The sequence below is a fragment of the Sciurus vulgaris genome (genome assembly GCF_902686455.1).
Source record: "Sciurus vulgaris genome assembly, chromosome: 11".
Classification (NCBI taxonomy): Eukaryota; Metazoa; Chordata; class Mammalia; order Rodentia; family Sciuridae; genus Sciurus; species Sciurus vulgaris.
Window position 1 is genome coordinate 112,568,702 of NC_136472.1, and position 20,316 is coordinate 112,589,017.

General features: G+C 50.9%; 1 protein-coding gene across 8 annotated transcripts in view; it reads left to right on the forward strand.

The window, feature by feature from the left end:
• Positions 1–20,316, forward strand: part of LOC306640729 (centrosomal protein of 164 kDa-like) — a 65,930-nt gene extending 45,614 nt beyond the window's left edge. For 4 of the 8 annotated variants that reach the window (XM_079105206.1, XM_079105204.1, XM_079105203.1 and 1 more), the window contains 21 exons: positions 221–388; positions 1,005–1,151; positions 5,043–5,252; positions 7,810–7,941; positions 8,028–8,244; positions 9,218–9,295; positions 9,531–9,662; positions 9,975–10,097; positions 11,215–11,358; positions 11,783–11,866; positions 11,992–12,060; positions 12,331–12,506; positions 12,829–12,955; positions 13,249–13,313; positions 13,747–13,954; positions 15,084–15,191; positions 15,780–15,918; positions 16,427–16,774; positions 17,690–17,756; positions 18,633–18,755; positions 18,926–20,316. In XM_079105206.1, the coding sequence (XP_078961332.1) occupies positions 221–388; positions 1,005–1,151; positions 5,043–5,252; positions 7,810–7,941; positions 8,028–8,244; positions 9,218–9,295; positions 9,531–9,662; positions 9,975–10,097; positions 11,215–11,358; positions 11,783–11,866; positions 11,992–12,060; positions 12,331–12,506; positions 12,829–12,955; positions 13,249–13,313; positions 13,747–13,954; positions 15,084–15,191; positions 15,780–15,918; positions 16,427–16,774; positions 17,690–17,756; positions 18,633–18,755; positions 18,926–19,022 (2,962 nt within the window). In that variant the 3' untranslated portion in view covers positions 19,023–20,316. The other 4 variants (XM_079105205.1, XM_079105207.1, XM_079105208.1 and 1 more) reach the window with 4 other exon arrangements.

Below are 20,316 nucleotides of genomic sequence, written 5' to 3' on the forward strand. Positions count from 1 at the left end.
GCAGCACAGGCACTGGGAAGCCCTATTGTAGTTTAGGTGAAAGGACAGTTCAAGAGAGGGTCTCTCCTTGCTGCACATCTAGCTGTTTGACTCTGTAGCTCTCTGTGGATATGGGGGCAGGGGCTGGGGTCCAGCACTAGGGACCCACACTGCACTCTCAAATTCTCTTCCTGCTTTCCAAATGGAGGGGCCTGACTACTACTCTGGCTGGCCTCACCAGGTTATCTCCTCCACTTCTGCATGGGGAGCTGCTCCAGAGTCCCCTTCACAGTCAAGCCACTGAAGAAGGGCCTCTGCAGATCCCCAAGGGGCAACCTGAATGGGAGGAAGTAGAGGAGCCTAGAGAGGACTCTGAAGCCAGCCCCACACCACTGGTGTCCCTCCTGAGGTAAGGACACATCTCTTCTGTTCTAGTTGCCTCCCTGCCGTGAACTGATTTGGAGAGACTCTGCTGTTGCCCTGACTGCTCCATTCTTGCCAGGATAACCTTGTCTCCTAGTCCCCCTGCCCCTCAGCAGCACCCCGCTCCCTGCCAGGAGTCAGCTCACCTCCAGTCACCCAGCTGGAGCCTTGTTATGTGCTAGGCCTAGGGAGAGGGAGATGCAGGTCCCAGCCTGGTCCTGAGCCCAGTGTACATTTGCTAGTGCCTCTGTCCTCTTGGCAAGAGAAGTATGCTGTCTTAGAATTCATTTGGATGGAGTGAACCACCAGGGGACCTGAGCAGCAGCGATGTTTAATCAGCAGTGTCCACTGAACACTGCTGTGTGCAGAGCTTCTCCTTGGGTGCTGTAACCTTCCCGTTTCCCATGTCGATGGTATTATCTGGCCTTCAATGCAGATTCCTCAGCAAGAGTCCCAGAGGGGGAAGGGAGGTTGGAGAGTCCCCAAGTAGGGAAACTTTACTGGGCCTGTCCCTCTTGTCTGCATGCACCCAAATGGAGTGCAAATTGAACCTCTTACCTTCCTCCTGGCTTTCACACAATTACTTCCTTCTTACTATCAAGGGAGCAGATCCCAAGCCCACCTGTGGTCCATGAGAGGGACAAGGAGCAGCATTCCCAGGCTGAGGAGCCATGCTCTGGGCAGGAAAAGGCCGAGGAGCCTGAGGAGAAGGTGGTAGTCAGCCCCACCTCGCCAGTCTCTCTAGAAGTGTAAGGGCCAGTTTTCTGTGTCTGTCTTTGTCCTCTGCTGTGTATGGATTGCTTGAGTGCCCATTCTCTCTTGGGTGGTGGGAAGGGATGCTCTGGCTCCAGCCCATGGGGTGGAATGTAGGGGGCTATTGAAAGTATCCTTGGTGCTGTGTGCAGCCTCACAAGCCCCAGACAGCCATCACCGTCACTGACCCTTGCTTGGGGTTAGTTTAGGTCCTGGCAGTTCCTGGCCAGAACCCAAGGTATGGGAGTGAGCAAGGGTCTATCTTCTGGCTTTTTAGCAGAAACTGGTAAATTATGTTTCCTCCTCTCCCAAGCACTGCTTTTCTCTTAAAAACATTACGATATTCATATATACTGAAGTACATAAATCTGAAGTGTACAGTTCAGTGACTGTTTTCATGTGTGTGCAACACATAATAGCTACTCAGATCCGTCATAGAATGTTTCCATACCTGGAGAAAGTTTGCTGATGCCCCTCTCAGTCCACCCTCAGAAGCCATAGTTGTGACTTCCATCCTATAGATTTGGTTTTTCCATTCTCCACCTTCATATAAATGGAATTTTATAGTATATAGGATATATTTTGTGTGCCTGGGTTCAAAGGTCAACATAGTTTTGCATGTTTTTATACCAAGTAATTCAAAAGTTTAGAAGACTCTTAGCTCTTCTCTCCCATCCTCACCTGTCCCTCTCACCTCATATTCGGTTAAGGAACCTGGAGCTCAGAGAGGTGAAAGAATTTGCCTAAGGTTCCATTGCTAGTCTGTTGCAGAGTTAGGACTAGATTCTATACTTCTGACTTTCGGTCTGCAGTCTCTGTGCTTTATTCTCTTTATGTATAGAAAGGCACTAGGGTTTATGTATTTTTCCCTCTGTGAATGAGAGGTACAAAGAACTCAGGTCTGACTTGAGCAGAGCCAGGTTCCTGTCCTGATGACTCACAGGGGTGTCACTGAGAGCTGGCAGGGCACCTGAGCTCATGATCTCATGTCATCACTGTAACATTGCAGGGATTGTATAGGAAAGGGGTAGTCATATTTTTCAGATGGTGACAGGTCCTACAATGAAAGCTGTGACCTGAGGAATCACATGACTTTCCAAAGTCTCCTTGGTGACTGGACAGGCAGATCAGGACACTGGCTTCAAGGACAGAAGCCAAGTGTGGTTCAGAATGAGGAAGATCCAGGCAGAGGTCAGAGAGGCATCTTCCCAGGACCTTTGGAGGGAAGCTCCTCCCTGGCCACTTTGGCTGATTGATACCCTGGCTTTGTTTCTTCTCCATCCCAGTGACATTGCTGCTGCTGGGGTCTCTAGATATACCCTGCAGGCTCGGGTTACCAACTTGCAGGAAATACTTCTGTTCCTTTCCTGAGTCTCTTCAGACCCCATAACTTTCTTGTTATTAATCTTCACAGGGTGCATTAGGAATCAGTTGGTTTTCTGGGTATTGGGAGTAGCCCTGTGCCTGACATCCGAATCAGAAGGGTTAGAAACAGGACAGGTAGCAGGGGTGGACAGGACAGGCTTATGGCCAAAGGACTGGGACTGAGAAAGGGACATCCTCCTCTTTGTCATGTTAGCACATTTCATGAAGATTTACAGAGATAGTAAGTGAATCAGAACCACTGGGTCATAATCCTGGCTACTCTGGACACTGAAGGAAGAAGATTGAGAGTTCAAGCCCAGATTGGACAACAGAGCAAGATCCCATCTCATCTCAAAAAGCCAATAAACAAACAAACAAACAAACAAAAAGCCCCTGGGCTACATGTGACAGGAAACTAGATCTCCTTGCTTCCAGTCTCAGCTTTAGTGTTTGTGCAGTCATTTCAGAACATTCCTGGAGTGTCATTTCTCCTTTCCTCCATCCTCTTTTCCCTCCCTGCCTTCCCATCTTGTTTCCTATCTCGTGTCTCTTAGCTAGTTGGTGGCCAGCATGAAATGATTAACTCCCACAGAGCTTTCCTGTGCCTCTTTCTGTTAGAAGCTGGGTCTCATGAGGCTGGTACCTGAGGGGTTGGCCTAGAAACCAGACCTGCCTCTTCGCTGGTATCTTCAACTTCCCAAATTGTCTTCTGGATCTTTCAGGCATTGTTCTTTGCCTTGGACGTAAACAAGGTGTTTAGAATATCAGGACTTTAAAATGGGAGGGAGAAGAGACCCACTGAAAAACAGCCCCATTTGCCTGCATGGCTGGTGTGCAGGCAGACTCACTGGTGTGTGCAGCCTGGACATGTGCTGCCACATGGTCTGATGGCCCGTCTTCCCACAGCATCTGTCCCGCGGGCACCACATAGCTATGCAGCCCACAGGGGAGACAGACATTAAAAGGTACTATCTCAGGAAAAAAGGAGTTTTTAGCCAAGGTTGGAAATGAGCTGGAGGGTTGATGAGGCGGAGAGCTGCAGGGGGAAGCTCTTTTGGAGGGCAGCATCTTCAGAGGTGGTGGTGGCCACGGTGCTTACATCTGCATCAGTTGGGCTTGTCAGGGGACTTGAGAGGAAGTCAGAAATTTGAAGGAAGGAGGAAAAAGGAATTGGAAGGAAAAAAAGATTTGAAGGCTTGGCTCGAGACCGTTTTCTAGTCCAAGTTCTGATTTTAGGAAAGGGAGGAGAGATGGGTCTAAATGGTGTTTCAGGATGTCTGTAACCTACTCTGTTCCCGTTTCTTTCTAGTCTTGGGGCTGCAGTGGGGTTCCTAAGTCCTATTTTCTTTTGCTGTCTGAGCTGCTCCCACCTCTGCCTTCCATTTGCTTTGCTGTTAAGCTCTCTGAAGGGAGGGGGGTGCTAGTCCTCAGCTGAGTGGATTGGCTCCCCTATTTGATCCTTGCCCCGTCCTCTTTGATTTGGTCTTATTTATGTGTTCCTGTTGAGATTGACCAAGCACCGAGTCAGCCTGCAACAGCCTGAGCACCATGCTAGAAGGGTGGTGGCTGTGTGCTACAACCAGTTTCTAATGTTAGGCATGGGGACCTGGGAGTACAAATGTGAACTGGCCCTTAAGAAAGTCACTCTGGGGGAGACATACTTTATCCTGCCTGTGCTTCCCATGCTTAGAATGTTCTCCTGTTTCATTTTGGCTATTTCCTTCAAGAACCAGAAAGCAAGCCAAACAACCCTCCTCACTAACTTTATAGACATATTATAAACCAGTTCCATTATTCCTCACCTTACTTGCCACCCACCAATGCATCTGGATTAGCTCTGAATTTTTTTCACTCATTTCTAAACACAGAACTCAACTCTAAGCAGGTGAAAACATGTCACTCTGGGGAGATATGGAAAATGGCATCTCTCTTACACTCTTGTTCTGATTTGGCTCAGGGCAGTGTTTGCTGCCTGGTTCCCTTGGTGGTGATGGAGGAGAGTGTCCCATTCCTGGACTTCAGTGTGCTGTCGTGGGCTTCAGAGCTGCTGCTTTTTCCATAGGCTCATTTACATTGGTCTCTGCTCAGTTTGGGAAGTAGAGAACAGTCTCTAGGGACCATTCTCAATTTCTGGCATGAGCCTCAAGTAGTAGGCAGAGCCCTCATGAAGAATGGAACACGACCATAAGCCCTTCTGGGAGATAGTCTGTTAGGGACAGAGTTTCACTCTCCCTGATGTTGTCAGCTCTTGAAACACAACTTAAGATTTTTGACCTCAGGCTACAACCTGCCAGGTATACTCAGGGCTTACTGTGGGTTTCCCTTTTCCCTAGACCTTTGGACATTATTCAACCACAGTTGGGCTTGTCCTACTGGACAGATATTGCCTGCTCTTGTGTGGCCTGGTTTGGGTATAAGGCTCTGGATTTTGGGCCCTCGGGTAGGATCGTGTGTGTGATGTTCTGTATCTGTATCTGTGGGTAGAGGTATCCCTGTAGTGATACCCTGTTTTCCCCTTGCAGGAGTTCTTCAGGGCCTGTGGCTCTCCCAAAGCAGCTTTCTGAGGCTGCGCTAAAGGCCATGGAAGAGGCAGTGACCCACGAACTCAAAGAAGATCATAGGCGGCTGCTGGAATTGCAGCAAGAGAAGATGCAGCAGCTGCGGGAGAAACTGTGGCAAGAGGAGGAAGAGGAGATTCTCCAGCTTCACCTGCAGAAGGAGAAATCACTCAGGTCCCACCTCCCCTGAGGCACTCTCCTCAGGGCCATGAAGTGATATGGGGAGGGAGGGACACCTTCCTCCCATCCCTGACACTACTAGGAAGCTGACGATCCCACCAAGGCTGCCCCTGGAAAATTTAGCCAGTGACTTCTTCTTCTATCTCATTGGTTACCCCTCGTTACAAGGGAGACTAGGAAACAAAGTCTTTTAGTCGGTCTATTTATGTGCTAGAATAAAATCAGGATTTTGTTAGTAAGGAAAAAAGGGCAAATGAATATCAAGAAGGTAATGAGCAGGCTGTCAGTCTGAGTGTGGGAAAGTGCTACAAAGTAGTGTTAAGATATCTAAAGGCTAAATCTTGTCCTTTTACACAGAAGCTCCACGAGTGGTAGAGAATTACTATTTTTAGATCATACATAGCAAGGAACATACAAAACATTTATGCTTAATCTGGAGAAAATAAAACAAAATCACACGAGTACCAAGAAGATCATTGCAATCTCTCTCATTAGCCCTACATCACATCTGCTGAACCAGTGCCTGCCCTCCTATTATCCTTCTTGGGTCCCCTTCTGGGGAGCATCCCAAAGAACAGACCAACTCACAACATCCTCCTTTTCCAGGCAACTGAAAATTGGGGCTGGGGCCACCCAACCAGGGCATGACTCAGCTTACCTTAAGATGGAACACCTTAGAGGAAATCCTGGGGGTGTCTCCTGCCAACCCACAAGGCTGCTCCCCTCTTACTGGCCACCATGGGCTTGGCTGTGCTTTCCATCCCCTGCCCTTGAACCCCAGAGGGTCATTGTTAACACTAGCATGCCAGAAGTGTAGCGGACTTGGAATATAGCAGTTGCTCTGCAAATGGCAGCACTTGCTTTTAATTTCAGTTGAAATTAATATTGTTTTGGCCATTCTTAACTAAGTGATTTGACTGAGTAATTTGTTCGTGGGTAGAACTTTGCCTCACTCTCTTCAAAATAGTTCATCATTAGAAGCCTGTTTCTGTTTACACCAGAACCTTTCTGTGGAGTGGGGTCTTCCTCACTTTGCTGGAAAACTTCTGGAAGTTTCTGGGGAAAAATTTCTAGAAGCCACAGCTGATCCTTTAACTAGTATTTGAATAATAAGACCAAAAGATAGACAGGCTGACCCTTAGTTTCTATAAAATGAAGAGATTGCATTTAACCTCTGATGTTACTGCTAGATCTCATGTTTTGTGTTGCTGCATGTAAATTTAGCCATGGAAAAAAGAGAAAGGGTTTCAGGGGAATCTAGAAAGGAGGATTTTTTACTGAACTCAAATTTCCTCTCATGATGGAAGAGAGTGGTGGTGTTGATGATAGGAAACCATCTTAAATATTTTTTTGACTTCGGAGGTTGCTACAGAGTTTTTCAAAGCAATTGTCTTCCAAATCATGTTTGTTGTATCCTTGAATTCCCTGAGTGCATAGCACACATTCCCTGATTATGTGGGACCCCATGAGGGGTACATAAAAAGGTTGCAGTTTGTGTAAGCAGATTATGTCTGCTTAAGTGCAGTGGTGACTGTCATTGATATATAGATGAGACATCTTTCATGGCTAATCAAGGCTTGCTTACAGTTTGGGGCTGAAAGAGACTTCCAAATCCAATGCATGTTTATTGAAAACCTACTTTATATTCAGTGCTTGAGATATGACAATTTTTTTTTTTTTTGTAGATGGACACCATACCTTTATTATGTGGTGCTGAAAATCTAACTCAGTGCCTCATATGTGCTAGGCAAATGCTCTGCCACTGAGCTACAGTCCCAGCCCAACATAACAGATTTTAAGAGAAGATTCTTACTCTGTTTTGTTGTTTTTTTCTTTCTTTTCTTTTTTTTTTTTGGCGTTCGGGATTGAACTCAGGGCCTTGTGCTTGCCCGGCAAGCACTCTACCACCTGAGCTATCTCCCCAGCCCCAAGATTCTTATTCTGAAGAAGGTCCCAGATTCCAAGGAAAACAGAGATTACCTGGGATGCAATATGTTACATAATGCAGAGTAGCATGGGATAAGAAAGGTCAACCATTTACTGTGTATGGAAAAGGCAAATCAGTGAACTTGGAGGTAGTTGGAAAGATTTCCCAGAGAGACAAGTGCTGGTGTTGAGCCATGAATATGGGCTTGTCAGATAGAAAACAATGGAATTCTAGGCAGAGGAACCAGCATGAGCAAAAATCAAGAGAAAAGGAAGAATGTAGTAGGGTTTAGAGATGGTGACACATCTGATGTGCCAGGAACAGAGTCTGTAGGGAGTGGCAGAATGTGGATCCAGAGTCAGACTGGGTGGCCACAGCCACCTTCCTTGAGTGAATGGTCTGCTGAGGTGAATCTAGGCAGAGCCCTGGGACCAAGCAGACTGTAGTCCACTTTTCACGGGAGGCAGCCTGGACCCAGAGGCTAATGTGAGACTCGTGTTTAAGATGGACATTGTTTCACAGACTGACTGTGAGGCTCTTGGAGGTCAAGAAGCAGGGGTTGTGAATGGACCAGAAAAGACTTCTGTGGTCCCTCCCGTGAACCTGCCTTTCCTTTCCTCTCAGTTCCCTGAAGGAGCAGCTACAGAAAGCCACTGAGGAGGAGGAGGCTCGGATGAGAGAGGAGGAAGGCCACAGGCTGTCCCGGTTCAGAGCCTGGGTTCAGTCCAGCACAGAAGCAGATGAGGAGCAAATCAGGTGAGTGCACACTGGGTTCTGCCCTGCCCTGTGGGGAAGTGACCTGGAGCAGGTCAGCCCACCCCCATCCCATTCTCTTTGCCTAGAGCTGAGCAAGAGGCTTCCCTGAAGAGGCGGAGAGAAGAGTTGGAGTCCCTGCAGAAGGCTGAGATGGCCAGCTTGGAACAGAAAAGCAAGTGGACATTGGAACAACTCAAGGAAGAGCTGGAGGCTTCCGAGAAGAGAGCTGAGGCCACCCTTAAGGCTGAAAAGGAGGTGGCTCTGCGGCAGCTGAGGGAGCAGCTGGAGGGGGAGAGGAGAGAAGTGAGCGAGTGAATTGGAGACTTGTCCCTTCCCATACCTGCTGCCTGGGGAGGGACTGAATGCCTGGGGAGGAAGAGAAAGGTCTTGCTCTGGGTCAGGGCACAGGGTGGGGAGCCAGGCAGACAGGTGACCTGCACAGACAGGCTTGGGACATAGCAGTTGACGGGTCCTCTACTCTTTGTGGACCTGACTGGGCTTAGGGCAGGTGCAGCCCTGATCTCCTCAGCTGAGTGCGGGATTCAGTAGGTATCCAGAGGCCCCTCCAGGATCATCCTGGCCCAGCAGCTGCAGCTGGGTGTCATCAGTAGCAAGGAGTCATCAGAAGGGAAATGTCCTATAGATTTGGGACAGTTTCACAACTGAAAGAACTTCAGCCAGACCAGAGGTCTTGAGACCAGGGCACCCTGTCCCTGTTCCTGAGGAGCAAATCTACAGTGGCCTCTTCTGAGTTTCTCTCCTGTCTTGGAATGAGGGACTGGTGCCTTTGTCCTCACTCCTTCTCCCTCCAGCCCCATGGTGTGCCTCCAGACTAGACACTCATGCATGGCCTGTCCACCTAGAGCTCTTCTTTTGTGAGGAGTGAACTTTGGCTGTTAGACACAGAAAATTGCAGCAAAGACTGGGGATGGGGCACATCATTGTAATGCAAGTGCTCAAAGAGAGTGTACTAAACCCCCAGCCCTGCCTGGCATGGATCTTATTATAGCCATGAGTGGCATCTGTGTACCTATGGCTTGGCTCAGAGGCAGGAGACAGGAGCAGTGAGCTGAAGCCTACTGTGATGCCCCTCTACTCCCAGGTTCCTGTCCATTTGTCACTTGCAGACTTTAGGGACAAGTTAATTCAGAGGAACATTATTCTCCTTGGTTCCTCATCTTGTGGGAATGGAGTGGTCTTCCTGGCTGCACTTGCCCCATGGTCTAGGCCTGGGTCCTTGCCCTGCTTCCCTCACAGGCCCTTTGCTGCTCCCTAGGCAGTGGCAGAGCTGGAGAAGGAGCACAGTGCTGAACTGGAGCGGCTTTGTTCCTCACTGGAGGCCAAGCATCGGGAGGTGAGGTGTGGCTGGCCTGGACTGGCCTGAGAGGGCAGAGCCTGGGCATCCTAGGACCCGCTTCATGCTGGGCAACAGAAAAGCTCAACCCCATCTCTGGCAACTGGGGAGTGAGACTCCCTCCCAGTCCAGGCCCTTCGGATGGATGCCGGGTCCCTGGAAGTGAGACCCTTCATGGTAGCTCTAACTGCCTCCCTGAGGGTCACACTCCACTGTATGTGTGGCAACTCCTCAGGTGGTCTCCAGCCTCCAGAAGAAGATAGAGGAAGCTCATCAGAAAGAGGAGGCCCAGCTGCGGGAGAGCCTTGGGTGGGCGGAGCAGAGAGCTCACCAGAAGGCTCACCAGGTGGTCGAGTACGAGCAAGAGGTACTACTGCTCAGTGTCACCACTCCCTGTGGTCCACCGGGTCCTCTGGTTCCTAGTGTCCTTCATTTTACTGTGGATGGCACTTGTAGTTCTGTTTCCCTGTCTATATTTCCTTAAGGCCAGGTCCTCCTCCATCCCCAGGACCCTGTACATCTGTGGGGAGGCGGTGTTGGGGTATGGCTGTCTGTATGCTTTGGTGCCTTGTGTGTGATATATGTGTGTGTGTGGGCAGGGGACACTGGGAGGCACGTGAGGCCCTGGGTGCTGTCCTCCCTCAGTCTGTATGCTGCCTTGTTGTCACGTCTCCTGTAGCTCAGCAGCCTCCTGCGAGACAAGCGCCAGGAGGTGGAAAGAGACCATGAGAGGAAGATGGACAAGATGAAGGAGGAGCACCGGCAAGTGATGGCTGAGGCCAGAGAGCGGTATGAAGCTGAGGTAGCTCAACCACATCCCCTATCGCACATGTGTGTGCACACATACTCCCTCTCACACACGTGTAGCTTGCGGTCCTTCCTAGCTGTCTGCAGGGCAGGGGAAGGGACAAACCATGGTCGGGGAATGTGGAAGGCCTTCCTCCCTGGCACTTTCCAGCCCTGAAGTAATTTTTTGTTTTCTTACTGAAGTATTAGAAACCTCCTCTAATGAGAGGTACTTTCTATCAGGCTGTGCTTTTGATTAAATGGTCATAGTAGCTAACAGGTCTTGAGCTGGTACTGCATGCCAGGCCCTGCTCTAAGCTCTTTATGTATCTTAACCCACTCAGTCCTCACAGCAGCCTTGGGAGGTGTGTCCTGTCATTATCTCCATTTTAAAGAAAAGGCCGCTGAGACATGGAGAGTTCAAGTCACTTTCCCAAGATTAAACTCAGCTAATAAGTAGAGGAGCAAGGATTTCAGTGTAGCTGTCTGACTTCAGATCCTTCGGTTTTAGTCACTCCAATAGCAGGCACCAGGGGTAATGAAATTCCAGGACATCAAGAAGTAGACTGGGAAAAGTCAAACAGTAGTAGATATTATCTGCCCACCTTCCTCTTTGATGTTCAGGTGGGAACATTCACTTACTGAAGGGGACCTGGGTTGGCTTGACTTGCTCACCTTAGGGGTGAATTATGGGTGGGTGCGGGGTGGTGACTTTAACCCACACCTGGGTCCCTGTTCCAGTATTGGAAACTCATATCCCAGATCTTCTGCAGAAATAGTAGCATAGTGATGAAATTTAGCTGCATCCCTTCCCAGTCGGTTCTGACATTGCTGAAGATTAGTGATAGTTGATCAGTGGCCTCTCTCTCTCCCCTTGAGGAAGAGCTAGACACCATGCACCAGTGGGTGAGGCAGTCTACCACAGGTGGCTCCTTCCTGGCGCCTGGCAGCATCTGCTTCAGCTTCAGGGCAAAGCAGGCATCCTGATGCTGGCACTCAGCTATCCTTGCTGCTCCCCTGTAAGAGATGGCCTTTTGGAACTCTGACCCAGGACTACAGGGGTGAGGGAGCCTGATTTTGGGGGTGTGAGGAGCCACTGCAGGTTCTTACTGGTGGCCCCATCCTCTTTATAGGAGAGGAAGCAGCGGGCTGACCTCCTGGGGCACCTGACTGGAGAGCTGGAGCGCCTGCGCAGGACCCACGAGCGAGAGTTAGAGGCACTGAGGCAGGAGCAGGACCAGCAGCTTGAGGACCTGCGGCGCCGGCACCGAGAGCAGGTGAGGCCTAGGGGGTGAGCCCCACCTAGGACACCTCTGTGCAGGGCAGGAAAGTTCTGGGGCTGACACCGTGGCTGCAGGTCAGAACCCTGCAGCTTCAGGAGAGGAGGTCTCACTGGCTATGTAAGCTTAGGGGCATCTTTGCTCCTTTGTTTTCTGGGATCAGGTTTATGCCCAGGATTAGAAGGGGAGGTCAGTCCCTCTAAGGCTTTAGGGTTGCACCTGGCACCCCACTCTGGGAATCCGCAAGGTGTAGTACATGCTCAGGAAACTCTAGGGGACATTGGGAGGAGGTAAGCCTGAGCCCAGCTTGGAGGTTGAGCTGTGGTAAGGAGGGTTCTGAAACCCCCTCCTTCTGCCCCTCAGCTAATACCTTACCCTCTTTCTACACTTATATCTTTCTCTTTACTACATTTCTGAGCAGGAAAGGAAACTCCAAGATTTGGAGATGGAACTTGAAACCAGAACAAAAGATATCAAGGCCAGATTGGCTCAGCTGAATGTCCAGGTGAGGGAGTTGGGTGGAGAAGAGATGTGAGGTGCACTTGACCATAGAGTCCACTCCTCCAGGAGAGGGCAGAGCCCTGCCCCTCTGGCCTGGGGTCAGCAGTCATCCCATCTCTTCCCCTTCAGGAGGATACTGTGCAGAAGGAGAAGCAGCAGCTACTTGATGTGCAGAGGCAGGTGGCTCTGGAGAGAGAGGTTTGTGGACCTCTTTTGTTTCCCTAGGCTTCTGTTTACCTACTCTGTCCAGGGCCTTGGGGTTCCAAACTATGTTGGCCAATATTCCACAAAAAGTGCTACTCTGTGAACTGTGGTGGGAGGCCCAGGAGCCTGCAGACCCCCTGACCCCAGACTCTGTGACTTCAATGGTGCTGGCTTCCATTTCCTGTCTCATTCTCTTCTGCTTTCCCAGCCCTAACTTATCCTTACTGTGTCTCTGAATGCTTCTGTCTTTCCTTACATGCCTAGGAAGCCACAGTCAACCATCAGCACCTGGAGGAGGTGAAGAAGGAGCACACCCACTTAGTGGAGTCCAAGCGGCAGCTCCAAAGGGTTCTTGAAGAGCTGCAGGCCCGCAAGATAGAGTTGCAGTCCCAAGTGGATCTGCTGCAGATGCAGAGTCTGAAGCTGCAAAAGCATGTCAGGTGGTGTGGGCTCCCTGCACGTAGCCACCCTCATCTCCCTCCCACTTCCCTCTGACCTCTGCTGCTCTTGGTCCCCATCTCATCATGGTCCCATTAACAGGGAGAAGTGAGGCAGAAGGGTGTGGACCTGCTGCATTTCTTAGGTAGCGGTGTGTTGAGGCTGCAAAAAGCAGGGGATCCCCGCTTCCACTGTTCATGCTTCAGCTCCGCCCCAGGGACCTGGGTGGGAGTGAAAATCAGGATGTGGTCCTGACAGTGTGGCCTCCTCCATCCTGTGACCTTGCCTCACACCCCTACCTCCCACTTTCCTTCCCCACCACAGCAACCTGGAGGCTGAAACTCAGAGGAAGCAGGATGTCCTGAAAGAGTTGGCAGCGGAGGAAAGTAATGCTTCCCCACATTTTGAGCCAGAACTCCACATTGAGGACCTGAGGAAATCCCTTGGGACAGTGAGCTGGGGCTGGGGCCTGTGGTGGAAAATGGGGGGGTGAGTTTCAGTGCATCAGTAGGTGGGGGGCATCAAGAGGGGAGCCTGGCTCTATTGCATATAGGACCTGATCTCCTTTTCTTATTCTCAGCCTCCCAACCATCTTCACCAAATGGCCCCTATAAGTGAAGAGCACTGGCACCTGGCAGAGCCATTTCCTTGTCTAGGCCACTGGGAGGGGCTTTGGGGTGTCTTGATCATGCAGGGTGTCTACTTTTGCCACATTCAGTGGGTCTTTTTCTGCCATGTCCATAGAAACAAACCCAAGAAGTGTCCTCTTCTCTGTCCCAGGGCAAGGAGACTAACTTATCCTTGGACAGGTGAGTTCCTAGAGCTTGTTTTATTTCAGGTTGAGGGTACCCAGAGGGATGAGTGAGGACTGTATCCCAGAATTGAGGTGACCACTAGTAGGATTGTGTTATGGGAGAGGTCCAGGGATGGAAGATCTTCTCTACCAAGCCAAGAAACTGGCCCTGTGATCTTCAGTAGGCATCTGCTGACCTCAGTTGAGGATCAGACTGTCTGACATCTGGGCCCAGGCACCATTCCTTTCAGAATCAGGGTGGGGAGACTGTTAGACCCATGTGATGCATGCGATAGGTGTTTAATTGGTGTCCCTGTGTGCTGGCCAGCAGTTCCTGTTTGTTCAGGATGGGCATTTGCTGGGGGAGTGGCTGTGTGCCCTGAGCAGGGTCCTTAAAGTCTTCCCTTTTACTTTTTTCTTCTTTCTCTGCCCTGCTGGTCCTCCCATAGCATCCGCCACTACCTCTCCGCTGAGGGGATAGCCCTCCGCAATGCCAAGGAGTTCCTGATGCGGCAGACACGCTCCATGCGGAGGCGGCAGACGGCCCTAAAAGTTGCCCAACAGCACTGGTGCCACAAGCTGGCCAGAGCCCAGGAGGTGGCCGATGACCCTCCAGGCACTGAGGCCCTGCAAGATATGCGCAAGAACCTGGAGGAGGTCAGAATCCTGGAGGAGAACCTGCCAGTTCTACATGGCACAGGCCTGTGGCAGCCAGTGGAACCCTTGCCTTTGGACTCTCCTCCGTTGATCATTCTGGGGACTGCATGAGAAAGGCCACAGGGGTCCTGGCATCACTTACATTTTCACATATATATCGTGTGCAAATAACACCTTCTCGAATAGTAAATTGTTTGATCCTTGCTTGATCCTCGTGTTAACCGTGTGTAGTGGACAAGATAGTACAGGTTGAATATTCCTCGTTAGAAAATATTTTTAACCGGTGAAGTCAAGCAAATGTTTTAAAATCGGAAAAACTCCAAAATCTGAAATACTTCTAGTCTCAAGCATTCAGATAAGGGATACAGCTATCTTATTCCCATTTTCTAGAAGAAAAGCATGATTGGGGTTTAAAATTTTTCAAATCCAGTGCTCAGCATTTCCATTCTGTCATACTAAAGACTTCATTTAGAAATGAAAATATTTTGGGACACACTAACCATAGAATGAGTTCCTTCTCTGGTTTGCTTCTCTGATGGTCTAGTTTGCAATGAAAAGGCAGAAACTTCCTCACTAGCAGTTGGTGTCACAGGCCTTTGTACCGGCTGAACATACCTGCAGCATGCCCATGCTCTCTGCCCTCTTGGATCACACCGGGGTCCCTAGAATTCTGATGGTGCTAGAACCGGTCACAGGCCTCAGGTTCTATGGCCCCTCTGCCTGGTTTGGCCCAGTAGATGGTCTGGTACAGACAGGGGCAGGCTTCCTAGGGTTCTCTGCATGCTGCCCTCAGGCCCTGTTACACTGCCTGCTTAATCCCTCTCAACAATGTCAACAGTGCTGGTGCTGCTGATGGTGATGGTGATGGTGACGACAGTGGTAATGGAGACCGATGGTAATGGCAGTAACCACTTCAGAATGTACTCGGTGTGGGCATGATGTAAGCATGTAACATCCTCTAGCTCGTTTAATTCTCACAATCCACTGAAAAGTAGTATTTCTTGTTTTCAAATGAATAGCCACACTGAGAGCTAAAAATTTGTTCCAGACCACTCTGCTAGCAAACGGTAGAGCTAGAAGTCCAGCTTGTGCATCACTGTCATTTCTCTCTCCTTTCTCTCCTCTGCAGGAGACCAGATACCTGAATGAGATGAAGTCAGCCATGCGGAAGGGCCACGGCCTGCTGAAGAAGAAAGAGGAGAAGCTGAATCAGCTGGAGTCCTCTCTTCGGGAAGAGGTGTCATCCTGTGTTCACACAACCTTCCTCTTCTGTTCCCAGGATAGGGCTGGGCTCTTTGGTCCTGGATTAAGGGAACTGGGCCTGTAGTGCCCAGGGTGGGTTGCTGGCTTCAGGCTTGTGGTTGGTGAAAATGGCAGTGGGAAAACACTTCTGTGGGGTAGGATGTCTGCTGAGCGGTCCTGAGTAACCCTGGAGCCTCTTGGGAAGGCACAGGGAAAGGGGACTAGCTCCTGCCCTTCCCCGCTGCCGTGTGACCAGAGTGTGAGAGTGGACATGCGTCACAGGTGTCCCTCCCCTTCCCTCTGCTGGGGTATCTCCCTACATGCCTAAGGCAGAGGTGTAGCAGCAGGGAAGCTCAGGAGGAGACACTGCAGGGACAGTGTGGCGAGGGCAGTACCTGTTACCTGTATTTTAGGCACCTGGGTTCTCTTAGCCTCCCTCCTACCCACCCAAGGTGGCCTGTGTGGTGTGCCTCTCCCAGGGGCCTGCTGAAGCTTTGGGTCCCAGATGAGCAGATTCCCCAGGGCCTAGGTCCCTCCTCATCACACAGGATGGATAGTACTAATAACCGGTTCCTCACATCAGGCTTCAGATGAAGACACTCTGAGGGGAACCCCCACCAAGAAGGCAGTGACCTTTGACCTCAGTGACACGGAAGACACGAGCAGTGAGAGCTCCGATTCCTTTCCCCTGCCTCACAGTGAACCATGGCGGCAGCAGGGAGGTGAGCAGGGGAGAGGCACAGCACACAGGCCACCTTGAGTGTGTAGGAGGGAGGGGTGAATCCCAGAGGATGTGGAGGCGGGGATGTGGGGGACACAGTGCACTCCCTTTACCCTAGCCCTGTGGGGGTGTGCGTGAGCCCCTGTCTGCTGTCTGAACTAGGTACTTGGTAAGAGCTGGGTTGAGCCTTCTGAATGCTGCAGATTGTCCCTCGTAGCCTCTTCTCTCCAGGGCCTCCTGAGAGGCTGTCTCTTCTTTTGTTCTGGCCTGTAGAAGGGCACAGGGCCCGATCCCTTCCTTCTCTCTAGGGGCTTGTACACCTGCCCAGGGCCTGCTCTGTCTGGAACAGGGAAGCCCCAGTTGTCCTGTCCCCTTTATAGGGCTGAGGGGCTGTTGTCTGCAGGGGCAGGGAAAGGCAGCCATTAGGGTGCCATTGTGCCTGTTGGGTCTGGGATGTTCCATGACTCTGAATCTGAGTCCTTCCCCACCATCTACCTCTTTCCTTTCAGTCACCTCCACCTCGAATCCCACCTTCCCCAACAAGATCAGTTACTTGAGCAGCTCGCTGCAGCGGATCAGCAGTGAGCTCAACAGTGTCCTCGGCATTCTTGGCAGCCTCAGCACCCAGCCACCCGCTCCGCTCTCCACTTCCTGGCCAGCTCAGTTCTCGCCGCGGTCTTCCAGGAGCACCCCGATTCCCTCCTATGCCTCTCTGACCAGGGTTCCAGCCTCATCTCCTGTTGCACCCGTGTCCACCCAGTGGGCCTGGGCCCCAGGCCTGGGCCCGCGGCTCCCCTCCTCAGTGACTCAGACAGTAGACGACTTCCTTTTGGAGAAGTGGCGCAAGTATTTTCCCTGTAAGCCTCCCTGTGCCGCCCTGGGTTTTGGCTATGCCTTCCCGCTTTCCTCCTCTTCCTCCTCCATTTTCTCGTACCCTCTTCGTCCTACTGTTCCTTTCTTCCTCTTGCTTACCCTTTGTCTCTGCCCCCAGTTTTGGTCCATGGCTCTGTTGCTGGCTCCATGCTGAAGACCTTGCCAGTGACCCTGCAGCCAGAGACTGTGGGTCAGGGTGGTCAGGATGGTCAGGATGTGGGTCAGGAACCTGGGCTGATTGGGGCCTTTATTATGATTGTAGAGCTCAGCAGACCCTAAAAAGTCCTCATTGTCGTCATCATAATGGCTCCCATCTTGTGCAATACATTATAGGCCAGGCAATTTATGTCTGTCTATCTTTCTTATTCCCCTTTAAACCTTATAGTAATTCTTGGTGGTAGTAATTATCCCCATTTTATAGACGAGTAAGCTGAGACTCAGGTTAAGTAATGTGCTCTAGGATACCCCGTGAGTGAGTAATAATTCAGGTTTTTACCCCATATCTCTATGACTCTAGGATTTTGCCTCTAATCCCTTAGCTGCAGCATCCCCTTACCTATAGCCTCCCCTGGTCTCATAGCCCTGCTAGGGAGTATGAGAAGCCATAAAAACAATCTTTTGAAGGAAAATATGGGGGTGGGGTGGGTCTCTTCTTTCTGCCTTAACCCAAATTGAAATGTAGATTGAATTTTAGAAATAAATATAACAATGTCTGTCTGTCACCTGTCTCATCTCTAGCCTCTGACACTCCCCCTGCTTTTGTGTGTTTGTTCTGAGGTGCTGCCTTATGTATTTCTGGGGAGGCCAGAGGTGCTGGTGAGCAATGAGTCATCCTGCAGGGCCTGGGTCTGGCTCTGCTGGACCAGTGCCCTCTGAACTCTTCCTTTGCACTCCCTTAGCTGGCATCCCCCTGCTCAGCAACAACCCTAACCCCCTGGAGAGCCGCCTGGGCTATGTGTCTGCCAGGTAAGCTTCCTAGTGGGCTCTGTAGAACAGTCAAGCTGTTGGCTTTGCTCCCTGGGCAGATGGGACCTCTGAGGGCAGCAAACCTCCTGGTCCTAATGCCCTAGGAGGTCAGACAGGTCCCCAGTCCACAGAGCTGCCTACACCTTGCCTAGGACTGAGATTCCCCTCCACAGCTAGGGAAAGTCAGGTGCCTATTATGAGGTCCCAGTCAGGGTGGGCCTGGGCTTCATGAGGAAGCTGCCCTATGGCACCTGCGGGGAGACTGTGGTGGGACCCTGCTCACTGCCCCATAGTCTGGCCCCTCCAGTCCTGGAATCTGGCCTTCATCTTTGCCATTGAGCTCTTTGTCTACTTTCTATGGCTCCCTTCTTTCCTGAATCCTGCTGAGCAACATCTGGAGTGAGAGGGACACCCTGTTGGGGAGACAGACGGGCAATTATTTAAACCTGTTATTAATTTCCCATTCATCTTATTCCTTGCCAAATGTGCTTCCCCCTCCCCAAGACCCCAACTATAAGTCCCTCACCATTTTTTGGGCCAGTTTGGGAGCAGAGGCTGAGCAAGTATTGAGTTGAGGGGAGCTCCTTGCTGAATGCATTTGCTGGAAATGGACGGATGTGGAAGCCTAGGAGTGGCAGTAGCAAGCACCAAGAATGGGCAGAGGGTGACCATCATCTTCCCTTTTGGGAACTCATGTTTGTCTTTCCAGAGGGGCAAAGTTGCTAAAGAGATCTCTGAAAAGGCTGTTCCTGGTACTGGTGAGAGGAAGATTGAGGAGGCCCTGGTTGGCCTCTGGTTGGTTCTGTCGTATGTCCCTTTGCTGCAACACCCTTGTTTACTCTTGCTCTTCTCCCCCCTTCTCCTTCCTCTTCCCAGTGAGCAGCTTCGCCTCCTGCAGCACACCCATTCCCAGGTCCCCAAGGCAGACAGCACCAACTTTCAGAGCATGATCGAGGCTAACCGCAAGTGGCTAGAGCGTTTCAAGAATGACTCCAAATCGTATCCTTTCAACAGGACCCCAAACCGCAGTGCCTTCCTGTTGTAGCAGTCAAGCCGGTCAGGCTCTGCTGGTGCTCTGGGGGCCAGAGGAGGTTCCAATTCAGTCTCTGACTCTTGGCTCCATCTGGACATGCTCAGCTGCCCACCGTTTTCCTTCACTTCATGGCCAGACATGTATTCTCGGTGCCCAAGCCAACGACCACTTCCAGCACGCTGATGCAGCTGGGCCTGGATGAGAACAACAGACTGCAGGTGTACCACTACTGAGTGCCCGCTTGGCTTGGACAGCCGCCTCCTCCCCCGAGACCAGGTGCCCAAGGAACCACCTGCACTCCCACCTCTGAGGAAGCATTCTCCTGTCTGCTCTGCTGCACCCACTCAGGACCTGAAAGAACCACAGGGCTGGGTGTGGGTGGAAAGGATGGTACGACTGAAATAGTAAGCCACTCTCTGTGACCGTGGACTGTTTTGACCTGAAGTGTGTGAACTTTCTTGAGCTCCTGCGTCAACAGGTGGGCGTGGCTGCTGATGGACATGCTCAGGGATGGAAAGCAGTTCTTCAGAACCAAGGGAATCCCTCTGGAGCCACGTCAGTCCCTTGGACCTTCAGGGACCTGCTTGGCGGTTCCCAGCACACCTGTACCCTGGGACCTGGCTCTTGTGGGCTTGCGCCTGTCTCTCTAGTACCTCAGCCTTGTAAAAATCAAATTCGTTCTTTGTTCTCTTTTTCTTTCTTTTCTTTTTTTTAAATATCTCCTTTCTTGGACATTCTGTCTCTTCTATTGACCATCTCAGGTTTTGGTTCAGTTGCTCAGGCCCTGTTGGAGGCTGGACGCCCGGGAGTTTTGCCTCTTTTTTCCTCTCGGCCAACACTGTGGTTTCCTCAGGGCTATCCTTAGAAGCACCCTCCAATTGCCTGGGGCTCCTCCCCAGAACCCTCCAGCTAGCATCTCAGGTCCCCAACAAACTATTTCTCCAGGAAGCTAAAAAAATCAAAAACCAAAAAATCAAGCCACCACAGGAAAAGACTGGGATGGCCTCTGGTCCTCATCTCGTTTTCTCTCTCTAGAACACCTTCGGTGCTTTCATGGACTCAGTTTCCACCTATCTTTTCTACCTTGCCCCCGCCCCCCGCCCCGATCCCACTGCTGCCTCTTCCCAGAGCTTGGGGTGAAAGCCTGGGCCAGTGCCCAGCATTGTCAGGGAGGGCCCTTGTACCAGGTGGAGCTGCTGTTCTCAGACATCTGTCTCTTTGTTTAAACAAAATGTCCCCATTTTTCATGTCTTGAAAGCTGTGGGGTTGCTCTTGCCTCCCTAGCCCTCAGAAACCGACACTCACCGCCCCATCACTCATTTCTTTGCCATGAATAAGACCGAGATCCAGTTGGCTTTTTCACCTCCTCAGATATGTTTTAGGCATCAGCCTACCCACAGAAAATGTCCTATTTGTTATTTGGCTCATTCTGTGTGCTTTGGGAATAGCTCATGTGATACGACCAGCTCTGGTGACAATTCTGTGTTTTATGCATCAATTAAATCTCTGCAGGTCCATTTTCTACAA